The sequence below is a fragment of the Harpia harpyja genome, chromosome 14 (assembly GCF_026419915.1).
Source record: "Harpia harpyja isolate bHarHar1 chromosome 14, bHarHar1 primary haplotype, whole genome shotgun sequence".
Taxonomy (NCBI): Eukaryota; Metazoa; Chordata; class Aves; order Accipitriformes; family Accipitridae; genus Harpia; species Harpia harpyja.
The window spans coordinates 8,772,040-8,800,039 of record NC_068953.1 but is presented as its reverse complement, the minus strand read 5'-3'; the positions used below and the strand labels follow the sequence as shown (position 1 = coordinate 8,800,039).

Here is a 28,000-nt window from a genome sequence, read left to right as displayed (position 1 = left end):
CTCCTTCCCCGCTCTCAGCTGGGAGAAAACAGGCCAAGGGATGACGACGCTGCACAGCGGCTTAGAAAACTGCAAAGAAAAACTTCTCCCTCCAGGGTGAACAAAGCGATGCAGGGCGATCCTGGTGATGAAATGAATGCTGTTTGCCTTCCCTGCAATATAAAGCACACTCCTTGGGCCTGGCAAGATCAGCACAGAGCTCTGCCAGGTGGGTTGGAAACATTAGTTTTCTGCTTAGATGAGTCATTTAGTGCCTGTACCCGAGAGGGACTTTGTCCTCACATCCAAAGTGCCTGGAGGACCTCGGAGAGCCCGGTAGTGAGTATTCCCTTGGGAAACGGTGCAGAGACCGGGTTTAGCTCCAGCAGCACCTCCTTAGGGCTGCCATCCCACCGCCATCACAGCCCTGGGGTGCTGAGGGGAGCCACAGGCCCAGAGTGCGGCCCGGCCCCTGTGGGGCCGGGGACTGGCTGCTGCAACCCCTCCTGAACACCGTGGGCCTCCGGGAGGCCTCAGGCCTGAACCCGGTGGGGCGGGGAGGGCTGTGGGGCCGGCCGGCCCCACAGCCCTCCCCGCCCCACCGGGTTCAGGCCTGAGGCCTCCAGCCCCCCCCGCCATAGAGCGAGGCTAGAGCGGCGCCGCAGCGCTTCCGCCGGGCGGCCGGAGCGGCCGCCATCTTAGGCGCGGGCAGTGAAGCCGCCGCACTGAGGTCTCGCCTCGCACCGCCGGGCAGAAGGGGGAGGCGGCCGCCCTGTCAACCGCACTCGGGAAGCGGGCGGCGCAGACCTCGCCGAGGAGGGGGAGTTTACGTCGTTCTCACGCTTCCTCCTCAGGTACCGGCGCTGCTCGGGCAGTAGCTGATACCTCTCTGCCGCTGGGAGGGGAGAGAGCGCGGCCGCTGTGCCCTCACCTAAGATGGCAGCGGGGGCGGTCTCTCCCTGCGGAGAAGATGGCCGCCGAGGGGAGCGGCGCTCTAGGCGGGTGGCGGAACTGGCTTGGCTGGGTGAGGGGAGCGGGGAGGGACCGTCTCCGGCCTCGTAGGGACCCCTGTCCCGCCGCAGGGACTCCCCTCCAGCCTTGCTGCCTCACAGGGAAACGCCTCAGCCCCCTCCCCCGCCCCTTCCAACCTTCCCGTGCTCCCCTCAGCTTACCCCCAACTTCCCCAGCCACGGGAGCCCCTGTCTGTCTTGCTAACACCCCCCCACCCCCATTTTGGGGGGTCTTCCCTCCCCTGGTGCCTCTGGGTGAGCGTGGGGCGGGTTTGGGTTGGGGTTACCCGAGGCCTGGCTCCTGGGGAGTGGGGGTTGCTGTGCGGGCAGCACGCTGCTCCCCCCCACCCCCCAAAGCTGCTGGTGCTCTATTTTATTTTAATAGTAATATTTTCCACCTCCCTTTTATACTTTGCCACAGGAGTGGACCAGCAAGACTATAGGTAGTGGAAGGGCTCCCCTCCTCCTCATCCTCTTCCCCACCCCTTAAGGGGCGGTGATCGTGCCGGAGAGGAAGAAAAGGATGCCACGGAAGCTGTTGTTGCCTTATAAATCTGTTTTTTCTCACTTTCGAGCTCCACGGGGGTTGCATGACTCTTTGGCGATGAACGCAGCCAGAAGTGGCTACCGGGTCTTCTCGGCCAACTCCACGGCAGCCTGCACCGAGCTGGCGAAGCGGATCACGGAGTAAGTTCCCTCTCTTTCAAGTTCCTTTCCCCCCGCCCAGAGCTCCTCTGTGCAGGAAGGCTTTCTTCAAAGTGGCTGGAGAGGCTTTTGGCGTCGTCCCGCCTTCCGAAGCCAAAGGTGTCTGCTGCGAGCACCTTTGCTCCGGAGGTTTTGCACCAGGAGTGTTCAGCAGCTCTACCCTTCTCTTCCTTGGTGCTGGTTCATCCCTCCTGATAACTCAATTTGACCCAGCGACGAAAATGGACCGGCTGCTTTCTGCCTCTTGTGTCTCTGACATCCATTTCAATGCTGGAAAGGCGAGGCTGCAGCAAAGGCTGTTACTTTTGGGGAGAGAGAAGGTGAAACTTGGCTGAACAAACCTCAGAAAGTGTTTTAACTGGTTTAGGAGATGCTCAAAACTTTCTCCACTGTTTTTCGTGGGGACGGGCCGGCGACCTTGTGTGCTCAACACTTTCATGGCTTGGGGCGTGGGGAGCGTTGCCTGTGCAGACCTCGGTGCAAGACCAACAGTTGCACTAACCAAAGTGGATTAGTGAATCTGCATTTTGGTGGGGTAGGAGAGGTGGGCAGCACATGCTAACAAAAGAGAGTTTAGTTTAGGGATAGAAGTGTGCCCCTCCCCCCCCCCCTTTTTTTTTTCAGCTCATCTATTTGGGCAGAGTTTGACCTTGACTTGGCAGGGATGGATGTGCTGGGTCCTGCTGAAGGAGGTGTGTAACAGCTGGCTCCAAAATGGGGCTCTTGCTGCACAGAGGAGCACTGAGTTTACCCTGACACTTGGATCTTTTGTTTTGAATTAGTTTGGTTCAAATCAGGGCGCTCCCAGCCAAAGGGGCTTTTCTGAGACAGGCATCTGTATATTGGGGAGCTGCTATCGTAAAGCAGGATTTGCGTTTCCTTTCTGCTGCTTCTCAGTGACAGTTCATATGAAGCTGCTCCCAAAATCAAGGGGGCTCAGTGCTCGTTTGCCTGTCGCAGCAGATAGCATCATTGCTACCCCTTAGGCAGCTGCTGGCCTGTCCTCTCTCCAGGGGCATGCTTAAATTGGAAACGTTACTAAATATAGGTGTGCTGCCACCTTAAACTGCAAAAACATTTTGCTGTTTGTCCAGCTAGCTTAATAAACAGTGTGTTCAATCCTTAGCACAGATTATCTCCACGAAGCTGACTTGGCTGTTTGGCTGGGATTGCTGGTGTTGATGGGATGCATGTTGGATAATAGTGATGGACTTCTTTGGGTGTGAGGTGGACACGGAAATCCTTGTGTTTGGGAGTGGAAAGCTTTTTTTTGGTTCATTTATTTTTGCTATATTTGGTTAGTTCCGCATCACTTTCCCTTCACTGATACAACTCTGCAAATGAAGTCTCTATATATAAAAAAATAAGCTTTGCTGCAACAGATGGGACATGGTTTTACAAGGCTTGTCCTGTTGCGTCAACACAGAACATAACAGAAGTCCCCTGGGGACGAGCTCCAAGTTCTCAGGACTGAAAGAGCAAACGGACAATCTTTATTCTCTGCTCATTGTCTTAAAAATAACTCACTTTTTTTTAAAGAGGTAATGAGAAGAGACATGGAGCAGGCTTCCCCAGGCCATGGCGCACACAGCTGGCTGTGTGATGTGCTGCTGTAACCCTCTGCAGAGTTCCCAGTGGTGCTCTGAGGGTGAACGACAGCAGGATCCAGAGAGTGACCTCCTGGCTGTTCTTCGCGAAGTAAACTTTTAATAGAGGTGATGTGGGCTTTTTGCCTTGGCTCTAACGTCAGCGAGGAAGTTGGATGCTCTGGTGGTGGTATGAGCACAACAGTGTGATACACAGCTACTGCTTAAACTGAGACTTAAGGACACGTAGCTTTACTGTCTGTAAAACGGGGAGTCGTGACCATTCTGAAATGGAAAGGTGTAAAGCGTTATACACAGATGAGGTTTTGTTGGAAGGGGGTGCAAAATCTGGAACTGTTAATAGCACAGATTTGTCCACAGTAAAATGTCTCCAGAAAAACCCAAAAGATATTTTCAGCATCTTCTGAGGTGGTTTTGCACTGACTTCCCTTAGGAGCTCAGGGGCTGTTTCAACATGTTTGTAATACATCGCTTGTTTTTTCAGGTTGCAAAAGATGCGTGCCTGCTGGCTTTCCTACTGTGTCACATCCCAGCCTGTACTTTGCTGGGGAGGTCAGTTGCACCTTTTAATAGAGTTGGAGCAGTCTTATAAGGGTGAGTCTGTCCTCTAATATTGTGCGTTCTTTTTAAAGTTTTTTTATGACCTTTAGTATAAGTAGTAAAAGAACTTTAAAACAACACACAATATTAGGAGTAGGGCCCCTTCAGACACTTGTCCATCTTTCACTGTAGGTATGATGTTAAAATCAATACTTGAGGAGTCCTGGCTTATACCTTTTTTAAAATCTCAAGCCTCAGGAGGAGCAGTGTAACATAAACCAGACATCAGAAAGCTGTTCAATCTCCTCACTTAATTTAATGCAAAACTTCCAGAGTTGCTTTTGATTCAGGTTCTGAGCGTGGCATTCTGGCACTCTTCCGATCTTTACAATTTCCCATTATGTATTCTTGTCTGGTTATAGGATGAGTGACTAAATGGTAGTCTCACTTTGACTTTTCGGAGCTTTTGTTTATGTTAGTGTCTGCCAGGGAGAGGAGATGGTGCTGGCTTATGAGAACCAAATACCCTGTGAAACTTTAAATAATAAAGATGCTCCTTAGATTTAGGACCACTGAAACATAAATAAAACCATATGTTTACTTGTATCTTACAAATTGAGAAGGATTTTTTTTTTTTTTAAGTCTTTCCCAGCTGGAAAGAAAACTCCTGCTGTAATTAGGACGCTTGGCACCTGATTACAAGCTGCATTTGCAGGGGAGAAAGATCATTTCTGTGACCAGTGCTGATCCCTAATGGGCCTTGTGTGCTGCTGGGGGGAGGGAGGTCTAGCAAGTCTTTTTAATCTCCGGAGTCCAACAGATGCATTTGGATCTCCATCCTACTGCAGTGTTTGGCACAGAGGGTACAAATATTACATTCCATTCCTTACTTGTGTGTTTGGATTGGAGGGGATTGTTGATTGAAGCTTGCTAATGCCTCTCCAGTGCTCCTGCGGGTCTCTGTTATGTGGGACATGGTAGTATTGTAAACTCATTGCAGACTGTGGATGTGAGCATTCTAGAGATTCATTTGGTTTGCAGTGTGAAAAATGCTGATGATCTAAAGATAAAAGCGATGCCGTGAGCTTAAACAACGTGGAGTAATGAGGAAAAGACGGAGACTTGTGTTCTGATCTCTGGTCATAGGGAGCTGAGTACACAACACTAAAACCAGGGTGGTGTTTTCTGTAAATGAGCGGGAGGTGAGCCATGCTTTTGGAAGAGACAGTTTGTTAGCAGGACCTCAGCTGAAGGAGAATTTCTGATGGGATAGAGAAAGAGTAATGTCAGTCTTCCTCATTCGGTCATCTTGCCAGCATGTGAGAGGATGGCACAGGGGAGTCAGATCACAGTAACCTTGTGATGCTGCTTTCCCTTATCTCCAAACCCTGTTCTTGCTTTCTGGAAAGAGCTCTTGTGTGGTGCTGTGGGAGGAGAGGAGGTGGCACCAACTCTTTTCCATCTCAGAAGATGTAGCACTGTGGCAGGAGGCTAACAGGTACTACAGGGTGAAACTGCGTCAAAGGATTTTGGAAAGGGAAAAGAATAACCAGCTAAAAAGTAGTGTAGCTGGAGAGGGTTACAGGTGGGGGATGGTGCTGGTGTAGGGTGGGCGTGGAGCAGTTGGGCTTTGAGTTTTTCTGTGCAGCTTAGATGGGGCATGTAATGTAGCTGAGCAGATTGGCTTTGCATGGTAGCTTTCTGTGCTGGCCAGTGCCAGGTTTAGAGGAAGGTCCTTCATGAGGAGCGGGCTGGTAGGACTAGAGGAAAATCCACGTGGTGTTTGCTAGTAGTTCAGCTGCATGGCTTTTGGCATGGCTGGAATAAGTGATGCAAGTGCTGGATGGCTCTGGGTACAAGTGGCAAATGAGTGGTAGGGACTGTTCTTCAAGTATCCAGTTGTGCTGGGTGGATGGAGAGAGGTAAAGGAGAGCTCAGTTAGTTATAAGGATATCTGAACAGATTGCCCTGTATCCAGGAAGCTGCTGTTTCCTTTCCCTTCCCTGGCTTGTTCTTGTAGCGGGAGATTAGAAGTACACCATAGAGCTGCCACTGTGCTAGCTGGACTGGTTGACTGATCTTTATTTAAAGATTTGCTTAAGTTTGAAAAGCAATTCAAAGTCAGGCCATGGCTTGCTTTGGCCGTGGCCAAGCACGGAGCATATCCTCTGCTGTCAGCGCCAGTTCCTTCTGGAGTCTGCAGCAGTTCGTGAAGTCTGTAGATGTGGGAAGAGTCAGGTATTTGCAGAGCTGAGACCAATGAAAGTGTTTGTAATGAAGAGGGTAATGCCAAAATAAAATCATATCATAGTCAAGGGCTTCGTCTGTGTGCCAATTTCTCTTCAAATTGAATGTTTGCACTGTGAGCTGGCTGGAAGCTTCCTTCGGAGTTAGCTTCACAAATGTCTTTCAGGTGCTTGTCACAGAGTGAGAGAGGGAAGCACAGCCCAGCCCAGGCTGAGAGCCCTTCCCAGCAGTACGTGCTTTGATGGCTTGAAATACTGCAAGTGAACCTGCCTCTTGAATTTTGATTCAGCTAAACATCAAGTCTCTTTTAACTGACTGTCCTTTGTCTCAAGAACCTGGTTCAGTGGTTTTTGACAGTCTTCAGAGGAGCATTTTAAAGTACAGTCTAAAACAGCCTCATGGTATTTCCTAAAATATTGCAGTGTGTCACTTCCTCGTTAAACTGTAGGTGACTTCTGAGCTGTTCACATTTAGGCTGTGAATTTGAGATGGATTTTATAAACACTCTTGTATCTACAGCTTAATATCCTCTTGGCATGTGTTGAGACTGCGGAAAGTTAGATCATCTTTCCTCAGCAATGTTTACAGAGAGAGCTATTGCAGATCAATATAAATTTTTACTGGCCAATTGCTCTGAGTAGGATTTTTAAAGCCATAAAGAGAATTTTTCTCCTAGATGCTCTGAGGTCTCTGAGGAGTCAGTTTAGTGACAGAGCTGGTGTGAGGATGGCAGAGCAGAGCGAGGAGCAGGGCTTTCCCCATCAGGAGCAGTGGGTGGTCGCACAGGGAAAGCTTACACTGAGATGGCATTAAAAACTTTAAAAGCTGGGAGCAGCTTGGAGTAGTAATACCTTGGTCCTGCTGTGCCCAGTCCTCTGCACTGAGCTTGGCAGGACTGTATGCCCATAGCTTTTTTTAACAGATCCTAGTTCTGAAGACTCCTGCTTTTAAAAACAAAAATGCCAAACTGAGTTTCTGTCTCTCTTGGATGGAGAAAGGAGCTTCCAGAAGTGAACTTGTGCTCTGATGTCTGCTTGGCACTGGTTAACAAGTGAGATTTCTGCAAACACTGTAGAATTAGCCTGACCATTCTCCAGTCTTAAATACCTCAGGATCGGTAAAAGATGCACACACGCACCCCCCCCCCCCCCCCCCACTGGCCCATAGCCAAATACTGCACCACACAGCAGGCCTTTTGTCGATGGAGCTCATTTTGCTTGGAGATGTGACTTAGCTACAAGACCTAAAGTACTATTTTTGCCAGAAGAAGCGGTATCTCTCTGCAGGAGCGTTTGCTCTGGGTTACCTGTAGTGGCAGCCTTTTCTTTCGTAGTGTAGATCTGCCCGTGTCTGCAGACAAGTGATCCAGTATTGTGATAGCCCCTGTTCATACGGTTATGCTGCTAGTCCTGAAACCCAATGCAAACAGAGTTCTTGCTGTCAGTTTAATTCTTCTATTGCCTAAAGCAACAATTGATTGGGAGCTTTTGCATGGAGAGGATTCAGAGAGAAAAGAGCTGGGGATGAAGGGGAAAAAGGGAGGGGTGACAGGAAGAGGGAATTTATCTTTGAACTCTGTTACAGATGGTTGCTCCCAGGCTGTGTGGTAGCTAAGGCCGTGCTCTGCCCTTGACTTTGGTGCAAATCTTCTTTGAACACAACTCCTGCAGAATTCAGTGTGTTACAACAGGAGCTGCACGAGAAGTCCCCTCTAACAGCCTAGACTAAATCACAGTTTTATCAGACTCCTTCACTGGCTGAAGTACCCTGCGTAGATGGGGTACTCCATAACATGGTTTAGTGGGCACAGATGATGGTTGGACTCGATGACCTTGAAGGTCTTTTCCAACCTAAATGATTCTATGATTCTATGAAGTTTTGGCTTATGCAAAGCCTTCAGAAAGGGATTTAGTGGAAGGTGTGCCCCTTGGGCAAACATACCTGAACTGCTTTGGTGGAGCTGCCTGTCGGTCCATCTGCCATGCCTGCAGCTCACAGGACTGCTGAGCACTGCGGATGGGGTTGATGTATGACTTTTATGGGTGGTTTTATCTTGTACCCTTCCCATTGCCGCCCCTCTTGTTTACTTGCCCTCAACAGCTGGAGCAGAGATTGGATTTATTGTCTGACCAGAGCGATCTACTAACGCTCGTTCCTTTAAGTTGGCAGCTGCTTACTGTCTTTGCTGCTATCTGCACCCAGGTTTGACAAGCTGAGCTGTTTAGTGTCCCTGTTTTGGGGAGCAAACTTGCCTTTCCGATTTCTTTTTTCAGCAGCACAGAAACTGCATTGCTGCTGTACGATCTAGATAGGGGAGCACTGGGCTCTGGTTTCCTCTTGCCAGCTACATCCTCGCAGAGTGTCACAAACCTCTTCTGTGTTTGTTTGCCACTACTTAGCATTGAGAGTGTCACCTTCAAGGGGTGTTATGCTGCGATATGTCCGGCTGGACTGGTTTTGAAGCTTTCCTTCCTGCCATGAGATGCAGGGTTGACCAAGGGAACTTGCACAGTCTTGTTAATGGAGTTTTTTTCCAGTAGTGAGGTAGGAACGTGCTGTCTGCAGTGAAGTCAGGGCGCGCGTGCCTCCAAAGGGAGCTTGCAAGACTTGCTGTGCAGTTGTGGAGGAACAACTGTGAGTCATTAAACGTTTTCCCACACACACTGGTTTGTTTTGTGTGTGTGTGTGTGTGATTCTTGAGCTTTTTTCGACTTGGATGCCTTGGCAGTGATTAGGCCAAAACTTACAGGTTGCAAATGCCTGTCATCCAGAAAGGCAGCAGGATCCCAATAGACAGTAAGAGCTTGATGCATCCCATCTGCAAAATTCACTTTTACTGTGCATCTATCCCTGGGTGCCTGGGCATGCCTTTGCTTGACCAGCTGCCAGCTCCTTTTTGAAGATACTGAAGGTGTTGAGGATGCCTTTGTATTGTAGCTGCAGGTTTTAACCCAGCGGGGCTGATGAGAGAAGCTGAATTAGAGATTTGGGTGGCTTGCCCGCTCTGGGCTGCACGGTGCCTGGGTGATGCTGCAGTTGATACCCAAGCCAGGCTGGTTACAACCATGTGTGTATGATTTTCGTTGCAGGAGTTTACTCACCAACCCCAGCCATGGCAAAACGTGTTGCCAGACACACGATTGGGAACATGTCTGTGCCAAATACGTGCTTTGTAGCCAGCTAAGTAAATATATCGTGTTGCATTCGAGTATCTGTTATCGCAGCTGTCCCAGGCATGCTTTCCAGGCCAGCTTCTAGCTGAGACCTCCAGCTCGTGGGCTCATAGCTGAGTCCAGCAGTTGCTGGTGGGCCAGCAGCATGCCAGTGTTGGGCTGTCTTGCTCATTGACTTCTGAAAAAACAAATCTTTGTGACAGTTGAAGTACAAGGCTGAGTCTGTGGCTAAGGAGATGGAGAGGGACTGACTGCTGAAGGACATAGACTAGGTGAAAGCCAGTGACAGATGTGGGCTCTTTATTTAGGGTTAGTCCCAATTTGCATAATTTTGGCATGTGTCCAGGTAAATACAGTATATGCGCAGACAGGAAACTACAGCTGTAAGCAATGCATCGAACAAAAGTATTTTGTAGACATAAAATGTTTCCTAATCCAGTGCGTGGGCATGGCCACTGAGCAGACCCTAGAAGAGAGGAGGGACTGGCCCTGTGGTCTAGCCAGCTGAGTTGCAGCAACACACATATCCCAAACTGGTGCGGGGTCTCTTGGCTGAGGCTCAGAGTTAGAGGACATGTGCCTCTAAGTACTTACTAATGGATTGCTTGTCGGTACAGTTAAATACAGAATTGTCACCTGAGGGAATAGTCTGCCTTTTGGAGCCTTTTAAAATGCTGTTAAAAATTAATCTTTCTTATATAAGTAAGAAATTTAAAAGAAAAAAAAAGGGGGGGGTGACTGTAATCTGTGTTGTGATGAATGTTGTAGGTTTCATGTTTGAGAAGAGGAAGGAGTAATTTGAAAAAAATAAAAATATTTTTTTTGAAGATAAAATCTCTTCAATCAGTTGAGTTATTTCAGAAGGAAGGTTTGGGGGTGGGGCGGGGGGGAGGGGAGACAAAGATGTGGGAGTCAAAAAAAGTGACTCAGTTGCCATTAATCAAGTCTGAGTAAATCATTGATGTTTAGTTCCACAACAGATCATTGGTGGTATTGCATAGGCTAGCAAGATGTCCTTTGCCACCAGGAGACACAGCCTCCGGTCAGTCGTGCAAGGATTGGCTTGTTGAGTATGGCATTGACCTGCTGCAGAGCCCTCCCCAGGGACGTCGGAGGAAGGAGACCCGTGGGGAAGGGGAGCGCAGCCTGCCTGGCGGCTTCGCTCCCTGTTAGGCAATGCTGTATTTTGTTGGTGTGTAATATTTGGTCCAGTCTCTGCTTTGGATCATGAACTGCTGGGTTCCTCCATTTTTAATTTCCTTTTTTCTCTCCAGGCGTCTCGGTGCTGAGCTGGGGAAATCTGTGGTATACCAGGAAACCAATGGAGGTGAGAGAAATCTTTACTATTTGCAGCTGTTTTGAGGTAGTCTTAGAAATACTGGATAACTCCATCAGCTAAACCTGACTAATAAGTGCAGTGATTCATCTGTGACATCACTGCTGCTCCAGGCAGTGCTAAACCTCCATGTCTGACCTTGGACAAAGCAATTAAACGCGTTCCTTGTTTTCCCCTGTTATCTCATTTGTCTGCCCATCAGCTAACTCTCATCTAAAGGAGAGTCCTACCTCGGGTGTTAGCTGCTACAAGATCTTGCTGCTCTTGTGCTTAGCAAAACATCTCCCAGGTTTAAAAGTAATGGCCTGCTTTCTAAGTGTCTGCCTTGAAAACTTTTAAATTATCCCCTTCTTCCAGCCCTCCCCTGCCACAGGCAGTTTACAGGTGCCCTAGCAAGGACCTGTCCTCTTGCTTTAAAGAGGGCACATTCAGGGCTGTGCTGGGGAGCATGCCTCTTGGAGCTTGCTTTCATCTCTTTAAATGCAGCAAGTGTCCATTTTCAGATGCTGGGCTAAAACACAAGGATATTGGCTAACAGAGTTCAGTGGCTAAGAGTCAATTACTATTTCAAGACAGTTACCTTATTTGCAAGAGACTAGAACCAGAGAGCTGATATGGGCGAGAGGAAGGGATGGAAACGGCGCTGGCTCAGCATTAGGATTTTTGCTAGCACTACCGCTTTTACAGCTGAAGTGGGCCACGTGGTGTGTAAGCTGCCTTGGCTGCATATGGTTATGGTTGGGTTGGCTGTTGCATTCGCGCAAGTGAGAGCTTGCAGCCCTTTGGTGTTAGTTTTAAATCAGGTTGCTTGGTGTAAGGTCTGAAGTCATTCTTCATCACTGCACAGCAAATCAGTCTGCTTTCAGCAGATTCCCTTAAGGTTGCTGCCAGTGCCCAGGCAATTAGACTTTGAATTTGGTAGCTGGGTAGATATTTCTCGCCTTTTGCTTATCCCTGCCCTCTAGTTCACGACTGTGTGGGAAACGAGTGACGACGACAGGCACCTTGGGAAACCTGGTGTCATTGCTTTGGCTTTGCAGAGCTGCTTCGGGGCTCGGCTTTTGCATTTGAGCCTCGGACCCTAGCAATTGTGTTCAGCAGAGACCCAAGTTTCCACCTCATGTCAGTGTTGAAATGTCTTGACCTTGATAGTGAAATTGGGGAGTTCTCCCTCTGAACTCTGTGCTGCTGGTGTTACCTTGGGCTATCTAGCAGGTATGCAGCTGACCCTATGGTTACCTTCTTGGTTACCTTCTTGGTAAGTACTAAATGTTGTTCTGCTTTGGGTGGTTCATTGTTCACTAATGAATGTGGTATTGACAGCTTCCAGAACTCAGCATGGAGAATTGAAAAGGGTCCCTCATTGAGAGTTAGGTAATTGTCTTCTATGTGTAAGAGAACAGCTATTCAGTCTGGTTTTGCACTATAAACACAACTAACTCACTGGTATGTCGTGCCAGCTCTTTACTTCCCGGGCCACGTGCACTGAAGGGCAAAGGAGCAAGTCCTCATCTGCCCTGACCAGTGGGCAAAGTTGCTGCTAAAACATGGCATGTTATCACTGTAAATCTGATGTTTGGAAACAAAACTGACTGTGTTTTCAATCCTCTTCAGAAACAAGAGTTGAAATAAAAGAATCTGTCCGGGGACAGGATATCTTCATTATACAGACAATCCCCAGGTAAGGGACTTGTGGCTTAGTTTTACAGCTGTGATATGCTTTGAATTTCTGGTTCAGCAGATCATTCGATAGGTTTGCTCACCGTTAGCCAGCATGATAACCAGTCTCTTTATAGTGTTGTCATTGCTTTGACTTACATTTAAGACACCACATAGTGTTAAGCTGTTAAAATTCCCAGAGGATCGTTTGCGCCACAGCAAACTGAGAAGCTTCCCATCAAATAGCTTAAGTGTGTCACTTGAGGCAAGAACAAGTATGACTGACGGCTTCAAGTGATACATCCCTGGTCTGTGTGTGGTGTCCTTGCAGGCACAGTTGCTTGGTGATTTCTGACTGGCATATCCATTTTAGGATGCGTGATATCCTCTGCCTTCCAATTACCAAGCAGCAGAGCCAGCAACAAACAGCAGCTATAGCTTCCATTACAGACTGGATTACCCTTCCCCTTTTGCTGTAGTGATGTGAAAGAGCTCAGGTAGAAGCCTATAGCTTCCCTCCTGTACTCTTACAGTTCTTAATTCTGTTGGGCCTTTTCTTAAGTGGGCCTTTTTGGTTTTTATTTTGGGTTGTTCTAGCCTTGGAGTAAGAGGAAAAAGAAGTGCTGCAAGTAACCAGGGGGCTATAAAACCAGCTGCTAACCCCAGGAATCTTGCGGCTCACTGAGGAAGAGTGTAGTGAGATAGCACTAATATGGTGGGAAGGGAGCCTACATACAAATGATAACTGCAAAATGACCACCTATGAGTAGGCGAGGTGCTGTTCTCAGAGATGAGGTATTGATAGGATGCCTTTTGCATGATTAGCAAAACAAGGATATTCCTGCTCTTATAGCTTTTTCAAGTTACCAAATTCTGCTCAGATTTTGGAGATCACAAGAACTAATAAGTACCAGAGCTCAAGCAGGTAGCAGAATACCCTTGAAACAGAATTTTTCCTTGCTTGCCAAAGAAATAGAGCCCAGTGAGAATTCAGGTTCATTTTCTTTTTGTAGTGCTTGGCCTGTTGTTAAAGAAATCAGTAGGACTACAAGATCAGCTCGCTCACTTCAGGAGTTCCTCTTGCAGGCCGAGACATCTTCCTAGAGCTCATCTCTCTCCAGAGAGATGCTCCAAGTGTTTCCTCCCTCAGGGAGCAACTAAATCTCTGCAAGATCAAAATCCACTGATGCAGGATTATGTTTCAGGTGAATAGTGCCATTCTCCTGTCCCTTGTGAGAGAGTTCTCTGAAATAACTGTAACTGAGAGCTGGGTAAACATGAAACAGATAAGGTGTTCAGAGAGAGATAACTCAGACCATTAGGGACAGCAATAGTTTTGGGAGGGAAAAACCTCCCCTGCTTTTAACATGTTGATACCCTTGTTTTTCCATAAACTGAATTCAGTGTTGTGGACCAAGAAATGGGTGGGTCCTTTTTAGCCAAAATGTTGAAGGCCCTCCAGGTGAGGAGCCACTGTTATGCAGCCAGGTCGTCTTTTATTCTTGAGATGCAGCTGTGCCTTGCTGCATTGCTTGAGAGGACAGGTTCAAGGGCATCTCAATTTTGCAGTGGATTTCACGCAGCTTTTCAGGAGAGTAAAAACAACTGTGTTGGAGAATCTAAGAATAGGACTTCCGCACTCAGTAGCGGTTTGAAAAGCAAACAAAATATTAGGACTTGGTAGGAAAGGAGTAGAGAGGGAAACAACCTTGTTATGCTGCAGTGTGAATTCACAGTCTGCATCTTAAATGCACAGAGAGAAAACAGAAAGACCTGAATATTTGATACAAGCTCCCTGTCCAAAAGGCATGTAGCAGAACTAAAAAAGTTACAAAGACAGATACCATCCAAGACTGTTGGTGTGTGGACTAGCATTCGTATGAGGGAAAACCAAATAGCTCATGTTTAGACTGTGGAAAAATGAAAGATTTGGTGGTTTAGTGATACACTAAAAGCGAAAGGAGTCTTTTAGTGCTGAGCGTTGGTGCTGGTTGTTGCAAAGTCGATTGGCAGCTTCACATAAGCCATTTGCTCAGCCCTGAGGACAGAGATCTCCAGGGATGGCTCAGGTGGGGATGGGGAACAGTGAGGGAGGTTCCAGGCTGCTGGAGAGGGGTGTGTGGTAAGTAGAGTGCAGGGGATAGCTGAGCTGGCTCTAAATGTCCTGGTAATGAGCTGACAGTCCCTGTGTGCGGTCTTGGCTCAGGCTTTCCAGCAGTAACTGTGAGCACAGCTTCAAGGCAGGAGGTGGGAAGGGCAGCAAGGAGACTGGGATGCTCTCATGGGTACCCATTTTGAGATGCTGTGGCTGGGGTTCCACTGCAGATGTTATCTCCCCCACTTAGTCCCCACCCTGAGCTGGGCTCTTGGTTGGGGTCAGTGCCCCTTGCACAAGAGCGGATCAGTGTGACAGCTGGCTCAGCACAAAGCATCCAGGAGGGTGCTTCTCGCCTCAACGAACCCCTGCAGCCCACCTGCCCTGGGCCCTGCTGGAGGAGCAGACGCATCTGCCTCTGCCTAGTGCCTGTGCCAGCTGGTCTGCAGGAGCTTCCCGGAGTCCAGTGTGGGGTCCTGCTTGAATATTGAGAGAGGTGCTCCTCCTCAAGTAATTTCTCCATCAATATGGCTACCAGTGCCGCACAGCAGTACCAGGACTGCTGGTGCCTTTTGAAATCAGTGGTAACCCTTTCTTCCAGGAGCAGTCTTGTTCTCTATCTGCTTTCCATGTGAATATATATTTTTTAAAAGGGTAATTTGAAAGATAATGGTGGAAAATATTGAATTTCTGGGATGAGCTTTAAATAGGCTTAAAATTGGCCGCTTTGTTTTTATACAACACTGATAGTAGCATCTCTTTCTCCTCCTGCGGCCCCACTGGCACAGCTAAAACACCAAAGGGAAGAAACAGTTCTTTGTTTGCTCGTTGTCCTATGTGGCAGGGGGCTATGTTTTATGTAATTCTTGGCTGGGTGCTTCAGAGCTAACAAAGCTTTCTTGTGTGTCAACGGCATTGCGCACAAGGGCTGGCGGGGCCAGCGGGAGAACAGAGACCCAGAGCGCTCACAAATGAAGAGGCACAAATGGAGGTTAATTTCCGAAGGAAGGGGGAGCGATGGAGAAATGGAAATGGCTAGAGGTTTGTCACGGGTCACACAGACGGAGGCTCAGTAAATGGTATCTCTGAGCTCTTGGGGAAGCTGTCCCTGGTGGTCAGGAGGAAAACGGGTCCTTGAGCAATGTCTGGGTAACATCCAAAAAGCTCTGCAGAGCTTTGAGCTGCTCCGTGCTGTTTATTCCTCTGCTGCTGTGTGGAAAGATGGCCTGGTCAGCCACTGCTCTGTCACCATGCGCTCTTCAGCTGAGCCACAGCCAGTGTTGCCCTCATGGGGACCAGTCTGGGGAAGTGGTGTGTCATTTGGGGCTGTCCATGCTGAAAACCCCCAAGCAAGGGTGTCTGCATTGTAGGAGGATTGCCTGTCCCTCTGTCTTCTCTGAAGTGCATGTTCTTCAGTTCCCAAATAGTCTCAAGTCAGTTTGTGATGGTGCAGACAGTGTCTCTTGGAGTTGGTTTTAAGGAACTAAAAGGGCTTGGCTTTTTTTCCCCTTCCCAAAATGAATTAAAATGCAGATTAATGCACTCCTGCTGGGCCATACCAGTCATCATGGTGACGCTAACTGAAAATGGAGTTTTACACGTATTCCTTGCTGTGGTCTACAGACATGTTCTGCCTATGTTGCTTTTTTGGGTTTTTTTCAAGAAACAGTCATTTAGCGTTTACTGTGCTGTCGTTCCTTCCGCCTCTAGATAAGCTAGATAGCACGGAGATGCTGACCACCACCAAAGTGACGTGTCTGGACTTTGCACTGCTCCAGAATGCAGTATTTCTTAAGGCAGGAAAAATAACCTGCCTTACATTGTTAAAAATAAAAATACCCTAATAAATCCAGTGTGGATGAAGTTGTATTGGCTGCATGCGTGCTGCTTCTTTAAAAGACTATTTTATTTCAAAATGTACTGTACGAAGTGACATTTGTTCCAATATAAATGAAAAAAATGCCTTTTTTATTGTGGTGATGGAGGGAAATCATCGTACACCTCATGTTAGAATACAAAATCAAATTCCAGTCCACAGCTCTTGAGTGCTAGAGTCGTGTCCTGTACATGTAACAGTTGATTGTAATGTGCTGTGGCATGACGGAAGGAGCTATATGATTACAATCTGGGTCTTGCATACATTAGCATAAGATGTAGCATTATCTGCTTGGAAGTTTGGTGAGGAGCGGTATGGGTATAAAAGAGAAAGGAGTTGGATTGGAAAACACCTACTAATATTTGTAATGGTTTTCAAATCTCCTAGAGATGTGAATACCGCTGTCATGGAGCTGCTGATAATGGCATATGCACTGAAGACTTCCTGTGCCAGGAACATCATTGGGGTCATCCCTTATTTCCCCTACAGCAAACAGAGCAAAATGAGGAAGAGGGGCTCTATAGTCTGCAAGCTGCTGGCTTCGATGCTCGCCAAGGCAGGTGAGTGTTGCAGGGACCAGCAGCATGGCAGGCTTGGACGCTGCAGTGCATCCAGCTGCTGGGCATCCCAGAGGGCATCTGTCCTTCCGTTCTTCTCCCATTCGATGTGGGGACATGCTGCTGAGCCCTTGAGCCACTTTGGGGGAATTAATTTTCTTCAGCTTAATTTTATTTCTTTGTAACTTGCACCTGGGGAAGTGGCCTAGAAGTGTCATATTAAAATACAGTGTCAGCCTAGTGCTGTGACTTACTGCATGCCTGTTTCTCATTATGTCTTTGGAACTTTTTGCATTAACCTGTTTATGCTTATTTTATCACATGGCATAGTAGTCTGAGTAATAGCTAAAATAGTCTGGAAAATGGAGATATTTGAGGAACTCCAGCCATGTGGGAGTCATCTTAATGAATTGTTATCTTTTTTTTTTTTCCGTAGGTTTAACACACATTATCACTATGGACCTTCATCAAAAGGAAATCCAAGGCTTCTTCAGCTTCCCAGTAGACAACCTGAGAGCATCCCCTTTCTTGCTTCAGTATATACAGGAAGAAGTGAGGTTACTCTAGTTGTAGATATATCAACTTGTCTTAACTTGTCTTAATGTGATAGCAGCATTGGGCCTCTGCTGATGCAGAGGTGGTGTTGTCAGGCTAGGTGAATTGTTCTGTTAATGAATTCTTAGGGGGTACCTATTGCATGTTTCTTAGGAACGTGGGAAAATGTTGTATTGTATGGTTGTACCTGGATAGAAATTGAACTCTTCACCATAAGTGGAAGATGGGCTTGCTTTCTGTAGAGTTAGTGCCATTCGAGAGATGCTATTTATGCTCTTGCCTCTAATTACCTTTGAAATCCTGTTAAACTGTCTCCCCTTGCCCTTTGTTCTGCGGTGGATGTCTGACTGCTCTGAATTATTGATAGACTTTGTCTTGGGCTGAGTGTAGGAATGCCGAGCACAGCAGGGCTGGGGGCAGGGCATGGAGGTTTTATTTTCCATGTGCAAAAGATGATGACTTATGCCCACATGCTGAGAGCAAGGCTTCCCCATGCGGGGAGAGCAGGCCCTGGGTTCAGACCTTCCCCTGCAGACAGAGGTAGCTGCAGCTGGTCCGTATAGCATAGGTTAAACACAGTGAACATTCCCACCTTTGCCCATTTTGAACATAAGACCAACGCCTGCTCTGCATGGGCACTGGGGCTCCGCATGCTGGTGAGAGCCAGGGTTTGATACCTCTGGTCCCCAGGGCCCATCACTACACCTTCCCCTTCCTTCCCTGTGCTGCGTGCAGTGCCCTGTGTCTCAGACAGCTGCGCTCAGTACTGCAGACCAGGCCGTAACTTGTGGGCACCAGCAGGGAAGGAGGCACAGAGCTGCAGTCATGTGCAGAGTAGGACCTGCAGTATTGCCTGTACTAAACTTATTTGTGTTGCATTTAGGGCAGAATACACAAATACTGATGTTGAAAATGAGTGCAGTTGCCTCTCTAGTTTCTTGCCACAGAATGAAGATTTGGGTCTGGAGAAGGAGAGTGGGTGCGATTGTTCAGCCATGTGTCAAATCAGTTACTAGCCAGAAGGACTTTACTTAAATAACTTTTTATCACATCCAGATTCCAGATTACAGAAATGCAGTTATTGTAGCCAAATCTCCTGATGCAGCTAAAAGGTAAATGGATGCTTTATTAGCTGGTTAAAAGTAACTTGGAAAAGATCTGGGCTGATGGGAAACACACCAGGAAAAATATGGGAGGGTCACAAATGGATCAGCAGTCTGGTCCTTTGTGGCTGGGAATGGGATGGACATCTGTAGTGGTGCGGAAGGGCAGCTGAATTTTGCCATCTCATCCCTGTGGGAGTAAACCCTGGAGGTCTCTGCTGCTGCAGAGCTAGGTGGTTCACCTGGGGCCAGGATCAGACTTGCTGCATGCATGAGTTTCAGCAGTGCCTGACCATCTCAGAAAGCATTTAGCATAAGGGGGAATGCCAGGAGACCCCCTGTGGTGGAGTCAAGGGGTAGACTGGACTTTGAGATATTAAGGAGGAATGAAAAGTTGACTCCAGTGAAGTTTCTTGCTGGGGAACAGCCAGAGAGGTGCAGCCTTTGCTTGCCCTGTTGGTCTGGGAGAGGCTTGGGCTATGAAGTTGCATCAGCCCAGTATCTTCCTGACATGCTGTGGTTGTTCTGCAGGGCTCAGTCTTACGCTGAGAGACTACGGCTGGGACTAGCAGTGATCCACGGAGAGGCTCAGTGTACAGAGCAGGACATGGATGATGGACGTCACTCCCCTCCGATGGTCAAAAATGCAACTGTGCATCCTGGTCTGGAGCTGCCGTGTAAGATTAAGCTTCTCTGCTTACCTTTGGGCAAAAAAAAGAAAAGTTTGGTGGGAAATTGCTGTTGGTTTAGCTGTGTAAGTATAACCAACCTAATGGCAGTTGGACCAGTGGAATTTTTCTCATGCAAAGGTTGGTATCAACAAGTTGTAGGAGAAGATACAAGGGAAGGTTTTTATTTAACTCTTTCTGGCCATGCAGAGCATCAGTATTGTTCTCCTTGGCTGTGCCCACTCAACGGTGTCAGACTGACAAACCTCTGATAAAGGTGATGCTTTTACAGCGCTCAGCAACAAAATGCATTGAGCTAATGAAACAGGAAAGAAATGCGGAAGTGTAACTAACATAGGAACAGCCACTGAGACAGACTGCTGTCCCCAACATGGAGGGGAGGGCTGGCCGTTGTCTTCCCCTCCTGCTGCAGCCATTGTTACTGCTGGAAATTTTCTTTCTTCATCTTGGCAGCCAGGTGATCATGGTCTGGTGTCTGTTTTGACAAGGTTTTGAGGTTTGTGTGGCTAGGGTGGATAGGTTCTCCGAGAGTATTGCTGAGCTGCTTCCTATGCTCTTGCCATCAATTGATAAGCTGCTGATTTGGGAGCACAAAGCAAAGGAAAAAGGAGGAAAGCTGTGTTCTGGGAAATGCCATCCTCTTAGGATTGCTTATATTCCTGCAATAGCAGCAGTCAAGTAACAACAGTACAATCAAAATCCAGCTCCCTCTTGGGAGGATTTTAACTTTCTAGGTAGATGGTGGTAGGACAGAAATTGAGTGCAGTGAATGTGGCTGAGAAGTGACTGTGGGAAAGGATGCATGCTACTGTATGTGATAAGGAGCTATCCATCATGCAGCCAAACTTAATTATACCAGCAGTGGCTAGGGCTACTGATAAGCCTCTCCTCTTGTCTTTTGAAGTTTAGGGAGAACAGCCAACCAGATTGTGGGCAGGTTGTGGAGGGCTGGCAAGTAAGACTGCAGGCATTTTACATTACCCCAGTCATCGCTCATTATAATAGAATAAGTTAAACAATGCTTATGTTGCTGGTGGAACTCCTCTTGTCCTTGGGGGACAGGTAGGGTTTGGCAATGAGGTTTGGGACTTCATCTTGATTGTCCCCCTTCTGACAAGGGATTTTTTCATGCCCTTCCAACAAAACAGGCATTTGCCTGGTTACTCTTGGCCTTTTCCTTCCCCTCCTACTCTGAAGAGGATGCTGTCCTCCAAAATATCACTAGCTGACATTTGTCTGTTACCAGGGCATCAATGTGACTGTATTTTTATTTCCAACTATGTTACTTTAAGGAAGCTCAACTGTGGGAGCTTGTGCTGCTGGAGAGCCCTGTAAATGGTATCTCATACAGAAATGTGCCCTTGTCCAGTTTAGTTATGATTCCAGTGGAAAATTGTTTTCAGTCCTCAGCTATCCAAACACAAACTAATTTGCTGTGTATCACCACTGTCTTGTTTTATCTCCTGCAGAAACTCAGCACTTGACTAATGACCTTACATTCTTGCACACCTAAGGCACAAATGTAAAACAATCAAGCTGTGGTTTGGTAGCTGTCTGTTGGCGAGATGTGGGGTGGATTATGGGACAAACTTGTCCAAAACTCTCAGTAGAAAGTTGCTTTTCTCTCCGATTTTCTAATCTGATAGATACCTGGTTTTGAGTGAGCTGAGCTCACTCTGGTGGTGCAGAATACTGAGGTAAAGCAGTCTCTAAGCTTCTAGTGCATCCTGCTTGTGTTGCAGCCTCTGCCAGGGAGCTGTGCTCTGTCAAACAGAGGTGAAAATGGAGCTAGGGTTAGGGATGGCAATGCTGTGAGTCTCTGTACTCACCCTCTCTGCTATGCTTCCTTTCTTGTCCAATTCAGTGATTTGAAAAGTGTCTTCCCTCCTCAAGTGGCACATCAAACAAAACCCTTGATCAGCTCCTCCTGCCATGTGTACCATCACCAGCAATCCAGGTGGTGTAAGGGTGTAAGGTCTGATGGCAGAAGGAAGCAGCGTTCAGCTATGTCCCTGTATTGTTGTTTGTGAAAGGTAGGACACGTGCTGCTCACCCCAAACTGGCCAGAAAAATCTCCAGTTGTTGAAACAGTCTTCAGGTTTGCCTGGCTCAGCTACCACAAACCTGGGTCTGGGCAGTTAGAAGGTAGGGGTACTCCTGGAGGGTGGCTGAGACTAACTGTGCAGCATCCTGCTGTGGGCTACAGCCAGATCGGTGTGGAGCATCCTATCCTCCCTCTCTAGACTCTGCAGTTCAGGGTCCCCGGCAGTTGTGTTAGAGCCAGAAGAGAGGCAAAACCCATGTCTGGGAGCAGCTCCAGAGCCTTACAGCGATGACTTATGCTTTATGCCATTCTTCATGAGCTTGCTAGTGAATTGGCGGGGCTCTTGCATCCTGGCATGCACCTTTTCTCCCTATTCTAGTAGAGATTATATGCCTTTAATTAACGAGTGTTATGCAGTGTAGTGGCTTATTTATTGTCCTGAGAGTGTAGCTTGATGTGATACTCTGATTTGGTGTCTTATGGAGCCATAACAGAAAAATGCCAAAGATGCTTCCAATTGCAGTTCTTAAAGTGCTGCACTAAAGCTACAGCAATAGCTCATGTCGCTCAAAACCCAGAAATCAGAGCCTTTGAGACAGGGTGTCACTCTGCCGTTATTTTCTTTGATTGTGTGCTCTTTGTGTCTCAAAGCTTGCAGCTGGCTTGGGGGCTGTGCTTTAACAAATGTATGGACTCTTTGCATGTTTCCTTGTCCTCAAGAAAAGCAGTGGAGCACCATCTGTTAAATCATTTCAGTGGCTCTGAAATTCAGTACTTTACACAGATAGCTAATGGTCTGCTTCAGACCCAGAGCCTGGCAAACTGCCATGAAGGAAGAGAGTTTGGGTGAAAAACTGGAGTGACCATAGGTCTGTTCCTGCTTCCCTACGCCCATGTCTTTCCTGTGTTTAGGCTGCTCACAGGGACTTTATCTGTCCTTCCAGGTCTATCTCTTCACAAAACAGTTTGTTCTTGAGCAGCCTTTTGCTCATAGACTGTGGAAATGCAGCACTGTTTTTCTTGGTGATTATCACTTCAGTGCACACTGTCAGCTCCAAACAGAATTTGTTTTAGCATTTCTTAACCCATTTTTGACCGCTTAATTAAAGCAACAGGTTTATGCACCTGGGAATGCTGTTTCTTCATGCCAGTGATAATCTTGCCTTTAACTTGTGGTACTTTGGCATATATTACCCGCATCAGAATGAAAGTGCAGGTTAGTGTGTTTGGCTGATAAACTTATTTCCCCACCACCCCTCAGTGTTCTTCGATATACTTGTTTTATAAAAATGTTGGTTGGTTTGGTTTTTTCTCTTTTATTTTTTCCCCCAGAAGCTACAGATACCACAAGTATCTTTTTTTGACTCTCCAGAAAAAAAACCAGCAACTCTTCTAACCTAAACTCCTACATAATCCAAGGGGTTACGCCAGGCAGAAGTACAGCTGTGGCTTACTTCTGTTGCCCTCTTTTGTCTACATACAAATAGAGGTTTTGTGTCTGGGAGGAAAATGTTCTTTATTATTTGAATCATTTTTCAAGCCACCTTCTCGTAGCAGTTCTGACTTGCATATCTTGATATGTCCAAAGATTTTGAAGAAAAAGAAACTGGCCACAGTAACCCTTGCATAAGCTCTCATCACATTGGAGTAGTTCTCTTGAGATTTGATGTGGTTGTGGGTAGATCTTTGGCTTGCAATTTTTTTCTTTTCTTTGCAGAGAAAATTGAACAAGAAAAAGTGACAACATCTCTTTAGGATCCGGGTAGGTCGACATGTTGCCTACCATACTTTAAAAATAAAGCAAAATTGAAATACAGCACGTAAAAACAGACAAAGAGATGCGAAGCACTGCTAATGTTGCTAGCTGCTGTGTTAGCCTTTAAGCATAGCAAGGAATGTGTCTGCTTCCTTTATGGAATAGAAGGATACTGATTTGCTGAAACTTCATGTGTTTGTGAGTAAAATAGTGCTGAATTTCAGCTCCCTAGGCCTGTTCACCATTTGCTTCGTGGATGCACATAAAGGATGGGATGGCAGCCAGATGTAATCCTTTTGGTATTTCACAGCTCCCACCAGGAGTTCTCTTACTGTCCGAACTAGATAATAAACTTAATAACTAATCTAAGCAGGTAGGTGGTGCCTGTAATTGAAATTTATGGTCTGCTTATCTCTCGTGACGCTTAATCTTAGTTTATTACACATACTCTTTCTTCTCATACGAATATTTTCCCTTCAGGAGTTAGATGTGACTTTGCATTTGATAGGAGACTCAGAAATAACAATGCAAGGGAGACTGGGGAATCTGTGCTCCAAAGAGCAATTAACTCTTAAGTCCAAGGTAGCTGTGACTGCAAAAACCTAGCAATGAGTAATGTAACTTTGGTCAAAATAGAACTATTGGACACCTTTTATCCAGTTTTGGTATGCTTACAGAAAACCAGTCTGTGGAGTAGGTTGTGTATATGAAGAACAGCTCTACATATGAATCTTCAGAGCACTGGTCCTTGTAATTGCTTTCATTGCTTCCCTCAGTCTGACTCACTCACCCAGCTGTGCTTGCACTCTAAGCATTCCCAGGCACTGATGAGTTGTGGGAATAGTAGTGGATCAGCCTGCTGTGCAGGATGGGGAGTTTCGAGTAGGACTTTTTTGACCCAGGAGGGCAGAAATCAGTATTCAGACAGGCTTTTTGATGGGCAATGGCTTGTGTTCTCCTGCTGCTCAAGTGTTATATTGAAGTAGGTTATCTTAAAGGAGAAAAATCTTGCTATCTAGGGTGTCCAAAACTCCTCAGCACTTGAGAAGCCTCTGTGGCTAGAATCCTGGCAAGACCTGAGCTTACAAAGAGGAGGGTTACAAAGTGCCTCAGTAGGACACTGCTGCACTTCCCTTAGAGAGCATAAAATTGGGGGGGGGGGGTGCAGGTGGGCCAGGTAAGTGTTACAAAATGCTGGATGTTCCTCTTTGCTTCAGTAGTTAGATCAGCCCAGATTACCACCTAATGGCACGTGCATGCCAACCATTGTGTCCTTTCCATGCTGCAAGTTTTTGTACTGCATTCACTGTGTAAACCAGCACCCTCTGGCAAGTAAGAGGTTTGGCTTATGGACAGCAAGTCCCTGGCCCATATCAGAGGCTAACTGCTGTTTGGTGTGAGTCTGAAGACTGTGTTACATCTGGACACACTCAATGCATCCTAGTTCATATCTCTGTTATTTTTTTATATTGCTGCTGGAAGTTTTTCAGGATAATAAAGGGTAAAGCCTGTTACACATGCAGTTTTTGCATGAACCATGTCAGTGCAAAAATAGTCAGGAGGGAGTGGAACCTTATTTCCCAGTACATCTCTTCACCATGTGTCAGATAGTACAGCTCATTGATGTATTCTTTTGCTTCCAATCGCTGGTTGCACTGAGCTTGTAGAACTGAGTTTGAACTGGATTTTGTCCTGCTCTTTTCATTCATCCACTTTAAAAAAAAAAAATCAGCAAATTTGCTTCTGCAAATTCCCCTAAGCTTTCTTTGCCTGAGCAGGTATTATTAAGGTCCTTATGCCCTCTGAAAGAGCCTTGTGTGTTTGGTGATAAGAGAGAAAGCAAGCAAGCTGCAGTGCAAACCTCAAATCCTTCAGATGAATTAGCGAGTCCAACAGGTGAAAAGTTGCACCTTGTAAAGCATATGCCCTTTGAGAGGTGTTGCTCGGAGAAGCCCATTTGTTGTTCTCAATCATGAGATACCCCTTTTTTCGAGTCCTGTCTTGGAGCACAGAGAGTCACAAATATTTCCCATAAACTAGGTGCTGCTTTGTAGCTCTCCTTGCACAGAGGTCTGTTAGATATTTGAATTTGCTTACTATCTCTGAGGTCAGTATGAGGTCCCCACAGAAACTGAGAGTTTCATCTTTATGCAGCAGTGCTATTCATTTAAGGAGGAAAATGATGGTTAAACCAGTGGTTACCCACTTAGGTGGGTGTCAGGGTAATGTAAAGCACGTGTCTGTATCTGTGCACCAATATAAGATGCAGTTAAGGGCTGGGCCTCTTGTGTGGTGGAGCTGTTGTGGTTTGACTCAAGCCTAACTGACCTTGGCTTTCTTTCTTCTTCTTTAGTGATGATGGCCAAGGAGAAACCGCCAATAACTGTGGTTGGAGACGTTGGAGGAAGAATTGCCATCATTGTGGTATGAGTGTGATGGAGAGGAGGGGGGGGGGGGTGGGTTCCTCCCAGCATCTTTTCTTGAGCTGCTTTATCCCAGAGGGTAGGAAGGACTGCTGGTGTAGGGGTGGGAACATGATTGTTACTGCTGTTTTCTCCAGTTTTGCTGGTGGCTTTGGTTATATTGGCTTTCTGTTGAAAACCCTTCGTACTTCAACACTTTAAGCCCTGAAATCTCCTTGCGCCCTTGAATCTGCAAATGTCAGATGTCTACAAATACTCAACAAATCCAGGACACGCAGAGAAATCTCCTGAAGTGTTTAAAAAAAACCCAACCAACCAACCAAAATAACTCGCTGAGCTTCTCATACTAATTGCGCCATGCTGCAATGTAAGTAATCAACATGCAGCTACTATCACCATGAAAAAAAATACCTTGCTGAAGATAAGCTCTCTTTGTGTGTGTGCACGTGCAGGGACTAATTTGTTTCCAAGACACAATATTTGTTCTGCACACTAGCAAAAGGGTCCATAAATTAGGGAAATGGTGTTCACAGATTTAAGTCGTGCACATGACTGTCCTTGCATCTCAACAGTAGCTGAAGCAGCCAGGGATTATTTTTTTTGGCTGTGTGCATGGCCAAAGCTGCAGTACCTTGCAGATCCACTCCTGCCCTGCAGGCATGGTAAACTTCTGGTTTTGATGTTATTTCTGTTTCTTCTCAGGATGACATCATCGATGATGTGGAAAGCTTTGTAGCTGCTGCAGAGATCCTGAAAGAGCGTGGAGCCTACAAGATTTTTGTGATGGCTACTCATGGACTCCTGTCAGCAGATGCCCCCCGTCTCATAGAGGAATCCTCCATTGATGAGGTGCGTCCGCTTTCTGGACTCAGGAGGAAGGGCTGGCTCTGGTGGCTGGGTTGACTTAAGACACCAAAAACCATAAACTGATATTCTTCCCCTGCCACATAGCTCATCACTGAAATGACTGGTTTCATCAGATGCTCTCAGTTAGCTGGTTCTTCACTGAAAAAAAAAAAAAAAAAAAAAGCACGTGTGATTAATACTTGTTCAGATCAGATCTGCTTCTCTGTGTATGTTTTCTCTGTGATGCACAGATATTAGTCATCCCTGCCTGGACACTTCCCTTACCGCAGCTGGGTGCAAGTTACTGCTTTCTAACTGTGCAGACCTTCTACCTGTCCCTCTCCCCCAGCTGATGATGGGCTGTTGGGTACATTAAGGGGATAAGATTTCAAACCTTGCCCTTAGTAACAAACATGTTAGATCCTGCCATCTAAATGGACATGTCAGCCTGTGTGTAGGTGGCTGTTGTAGAGTGCTGGTTATGCCAGTCCCTTCAACAGATTGACTGTCACATGGGGGAGACCATTTATTTCAATCTTTTTTTCTAACATACAAGGATTTCTCCCCCTGAACTGTGAAACAGCAGGTACACACCACTCGTGGAGTTAACCTAGGGTAGCTCTTCAGTGAGAATGAATGTATCAGCGGCACAGCTAATGATCTTTTCTTTCTGGCACTCCATAGGTGGTAGTAACCAACACAGTTCCTCACGAGGTACAGAAGCTGCAGTGCCCCAAGATAAAGACTGTGGATATCAGTTTGATTCTCTCTGAAGCCATCCGACGAATCCACAATGGCGAGTCCATGGCCTATCTCTTTCGCAACATCACTGTCGATGACTAGACCTGGCGCTGCCCCTGTCCTGGCTTCCACAAGAGACGGAAATATGCATGAAAAGGCAATACCATAAATTATAGGCATAACACAACTGTTTATTCTTGTAGGAGCATGAAGGTTTTCAGGGTCTTGAGCCATGAGATCTAATAGAGAAAAATCAACCTGACCAGCACTTTACAGGTGAATAGAAGAGGCCACTGGCAATGGGGAGGATTACATCTTAATTAAGAGAGATCAAAAAATGAGGTGGTGTTGAATTTTTAAGTTCCTTTAATTTTTTTTTTTTTTTAGTGTGTTATCTCTTGCCCTATAGGGGGGGAAAGAAAAGCAAAAAAGAAGTAGCTGTCAGCTTATGAGAAGGGAATAGAGACTGCTCATTGCTGCGTGTGGGCAGCAAGAGGAGACAGCCTTTGGGTTTCTGTTTCTGACTGTGACTCGCCTGAGAGCGCAGAAGGGAGTGCTTCATTCAGGCAGCTGGGCAGGACAGCTTGCTGCTGGCAGAGCTGATCAGCAGAGCAGCTCCTTGCCAATTGAGTGGCCTCTCATTTCTTGCACAGCATAGCAGGGACTTTCATCAAAACTAAGTTAGCGGAACATCCAGAAAGGGCAGCTTAGGGCAATCCATTTGCAGGGCTGCTCGCATCCTTGTGTCGGGGCGCTGGGAACAAGCTTACATGTGTCTCCCAGCAGGGCAAGGGGTGCTAGTTAATGTGCTGGCCTTTTCATTTTGCGAGCCTTGGATCATTATTGTTCTTCAGTGGCAAGGCACATGAGGGTCTAGGTCCTCACTTGAACACTTGTCTGCACTGCAAAACCAGGCACAATTTCTGGAGTTGCCTGGGTCTGATGAGTTGTGGCAGAGTCTTGTGGGGAAGGGGAGTTGGAACAATATCTGCCTCTAATGCAACTGTGCTCTCCAAAACACTAACACTGAACCTGCAATAAAAAGCATAGGATTTTTCA

At 46.8% G+C, this 28,000-nt stretch overlaps 1 protein-coding gene across 7 annotated transcripts; it reads left to right on the top strand.

The window, feature by feature from the left end:
- Positions 1–21: 21 nt before the first annotated feature.
- Positions 22–28,000, top strand: PRPSAP1 (phosphoribosyl pyrophosphate synthetase associated protein 1). 7 transcript variants are annotated; one of them, XM_052808693.1, is made up of 13 exons: positions 273–318; positions 834–1,003; positions 1,411–1,432; positions 1,565–1,676; positions 10,536–10,588; positions 12,212–12,278; positions 16,615–16,787; positions 17,221–17,336; positions 18,396–18,451; positions 18,974–19,119; positions 25,285–25,355; positions 26,057–26,203; positions 26,885–28,000. In XM_052808693.1, exons 2-13 carry the CDS (start codon positions 950–952, stop codon positions 27,041–27,043), a joined length of 1,176 nt encoding a protein of 391 aa, XP_052664653.1. In that variant the 5' UTR covers positions 273–318; positions 834–949; the 3' UTR covers positions 27,044–28,000. The 7 variants fall into 7 exon arrangements, with proteins under 7 accessions (XP_052664648.1, XP_052664653.1, XP_052664652.1 ...); XM_052808688.1 differs by lacking the exons at positions 273–318; positions 834–1,003; positions 1,411–1,432 and adding an exon at positions 22–208; XM_052808692.1 differs by lacking the exons at positions 273–318; positions 834–1,003; positions 1,411–1,432 and adding an exon at positions 654–833.

Excerpts from the sequence above, each read along its gene's own strand:
- PRPSAP1 (XM_052808688.1), top strand. The coding sequence starts at position 109 with ATGCAGGGCGATCCTGGTGATGAAATGAATGCTGTTTGCCTTCCCTGC. Across the intron at positions 209-1,564 it reads TCAGCACAGAGCTCTGCCAG|CTCCACGGGGGTTGCATGAC; the intron begins GTGGGTTGGAAA and ends CTCACTTTCGAG. Across the intron at positions 10,589-12,211 it reads ATACCAGGAAACCAATGGAG|AAACAAGAGTTGAAATAAAA; the intron begins GTGAGAGAAATC and ends AATCCTCTTCAG.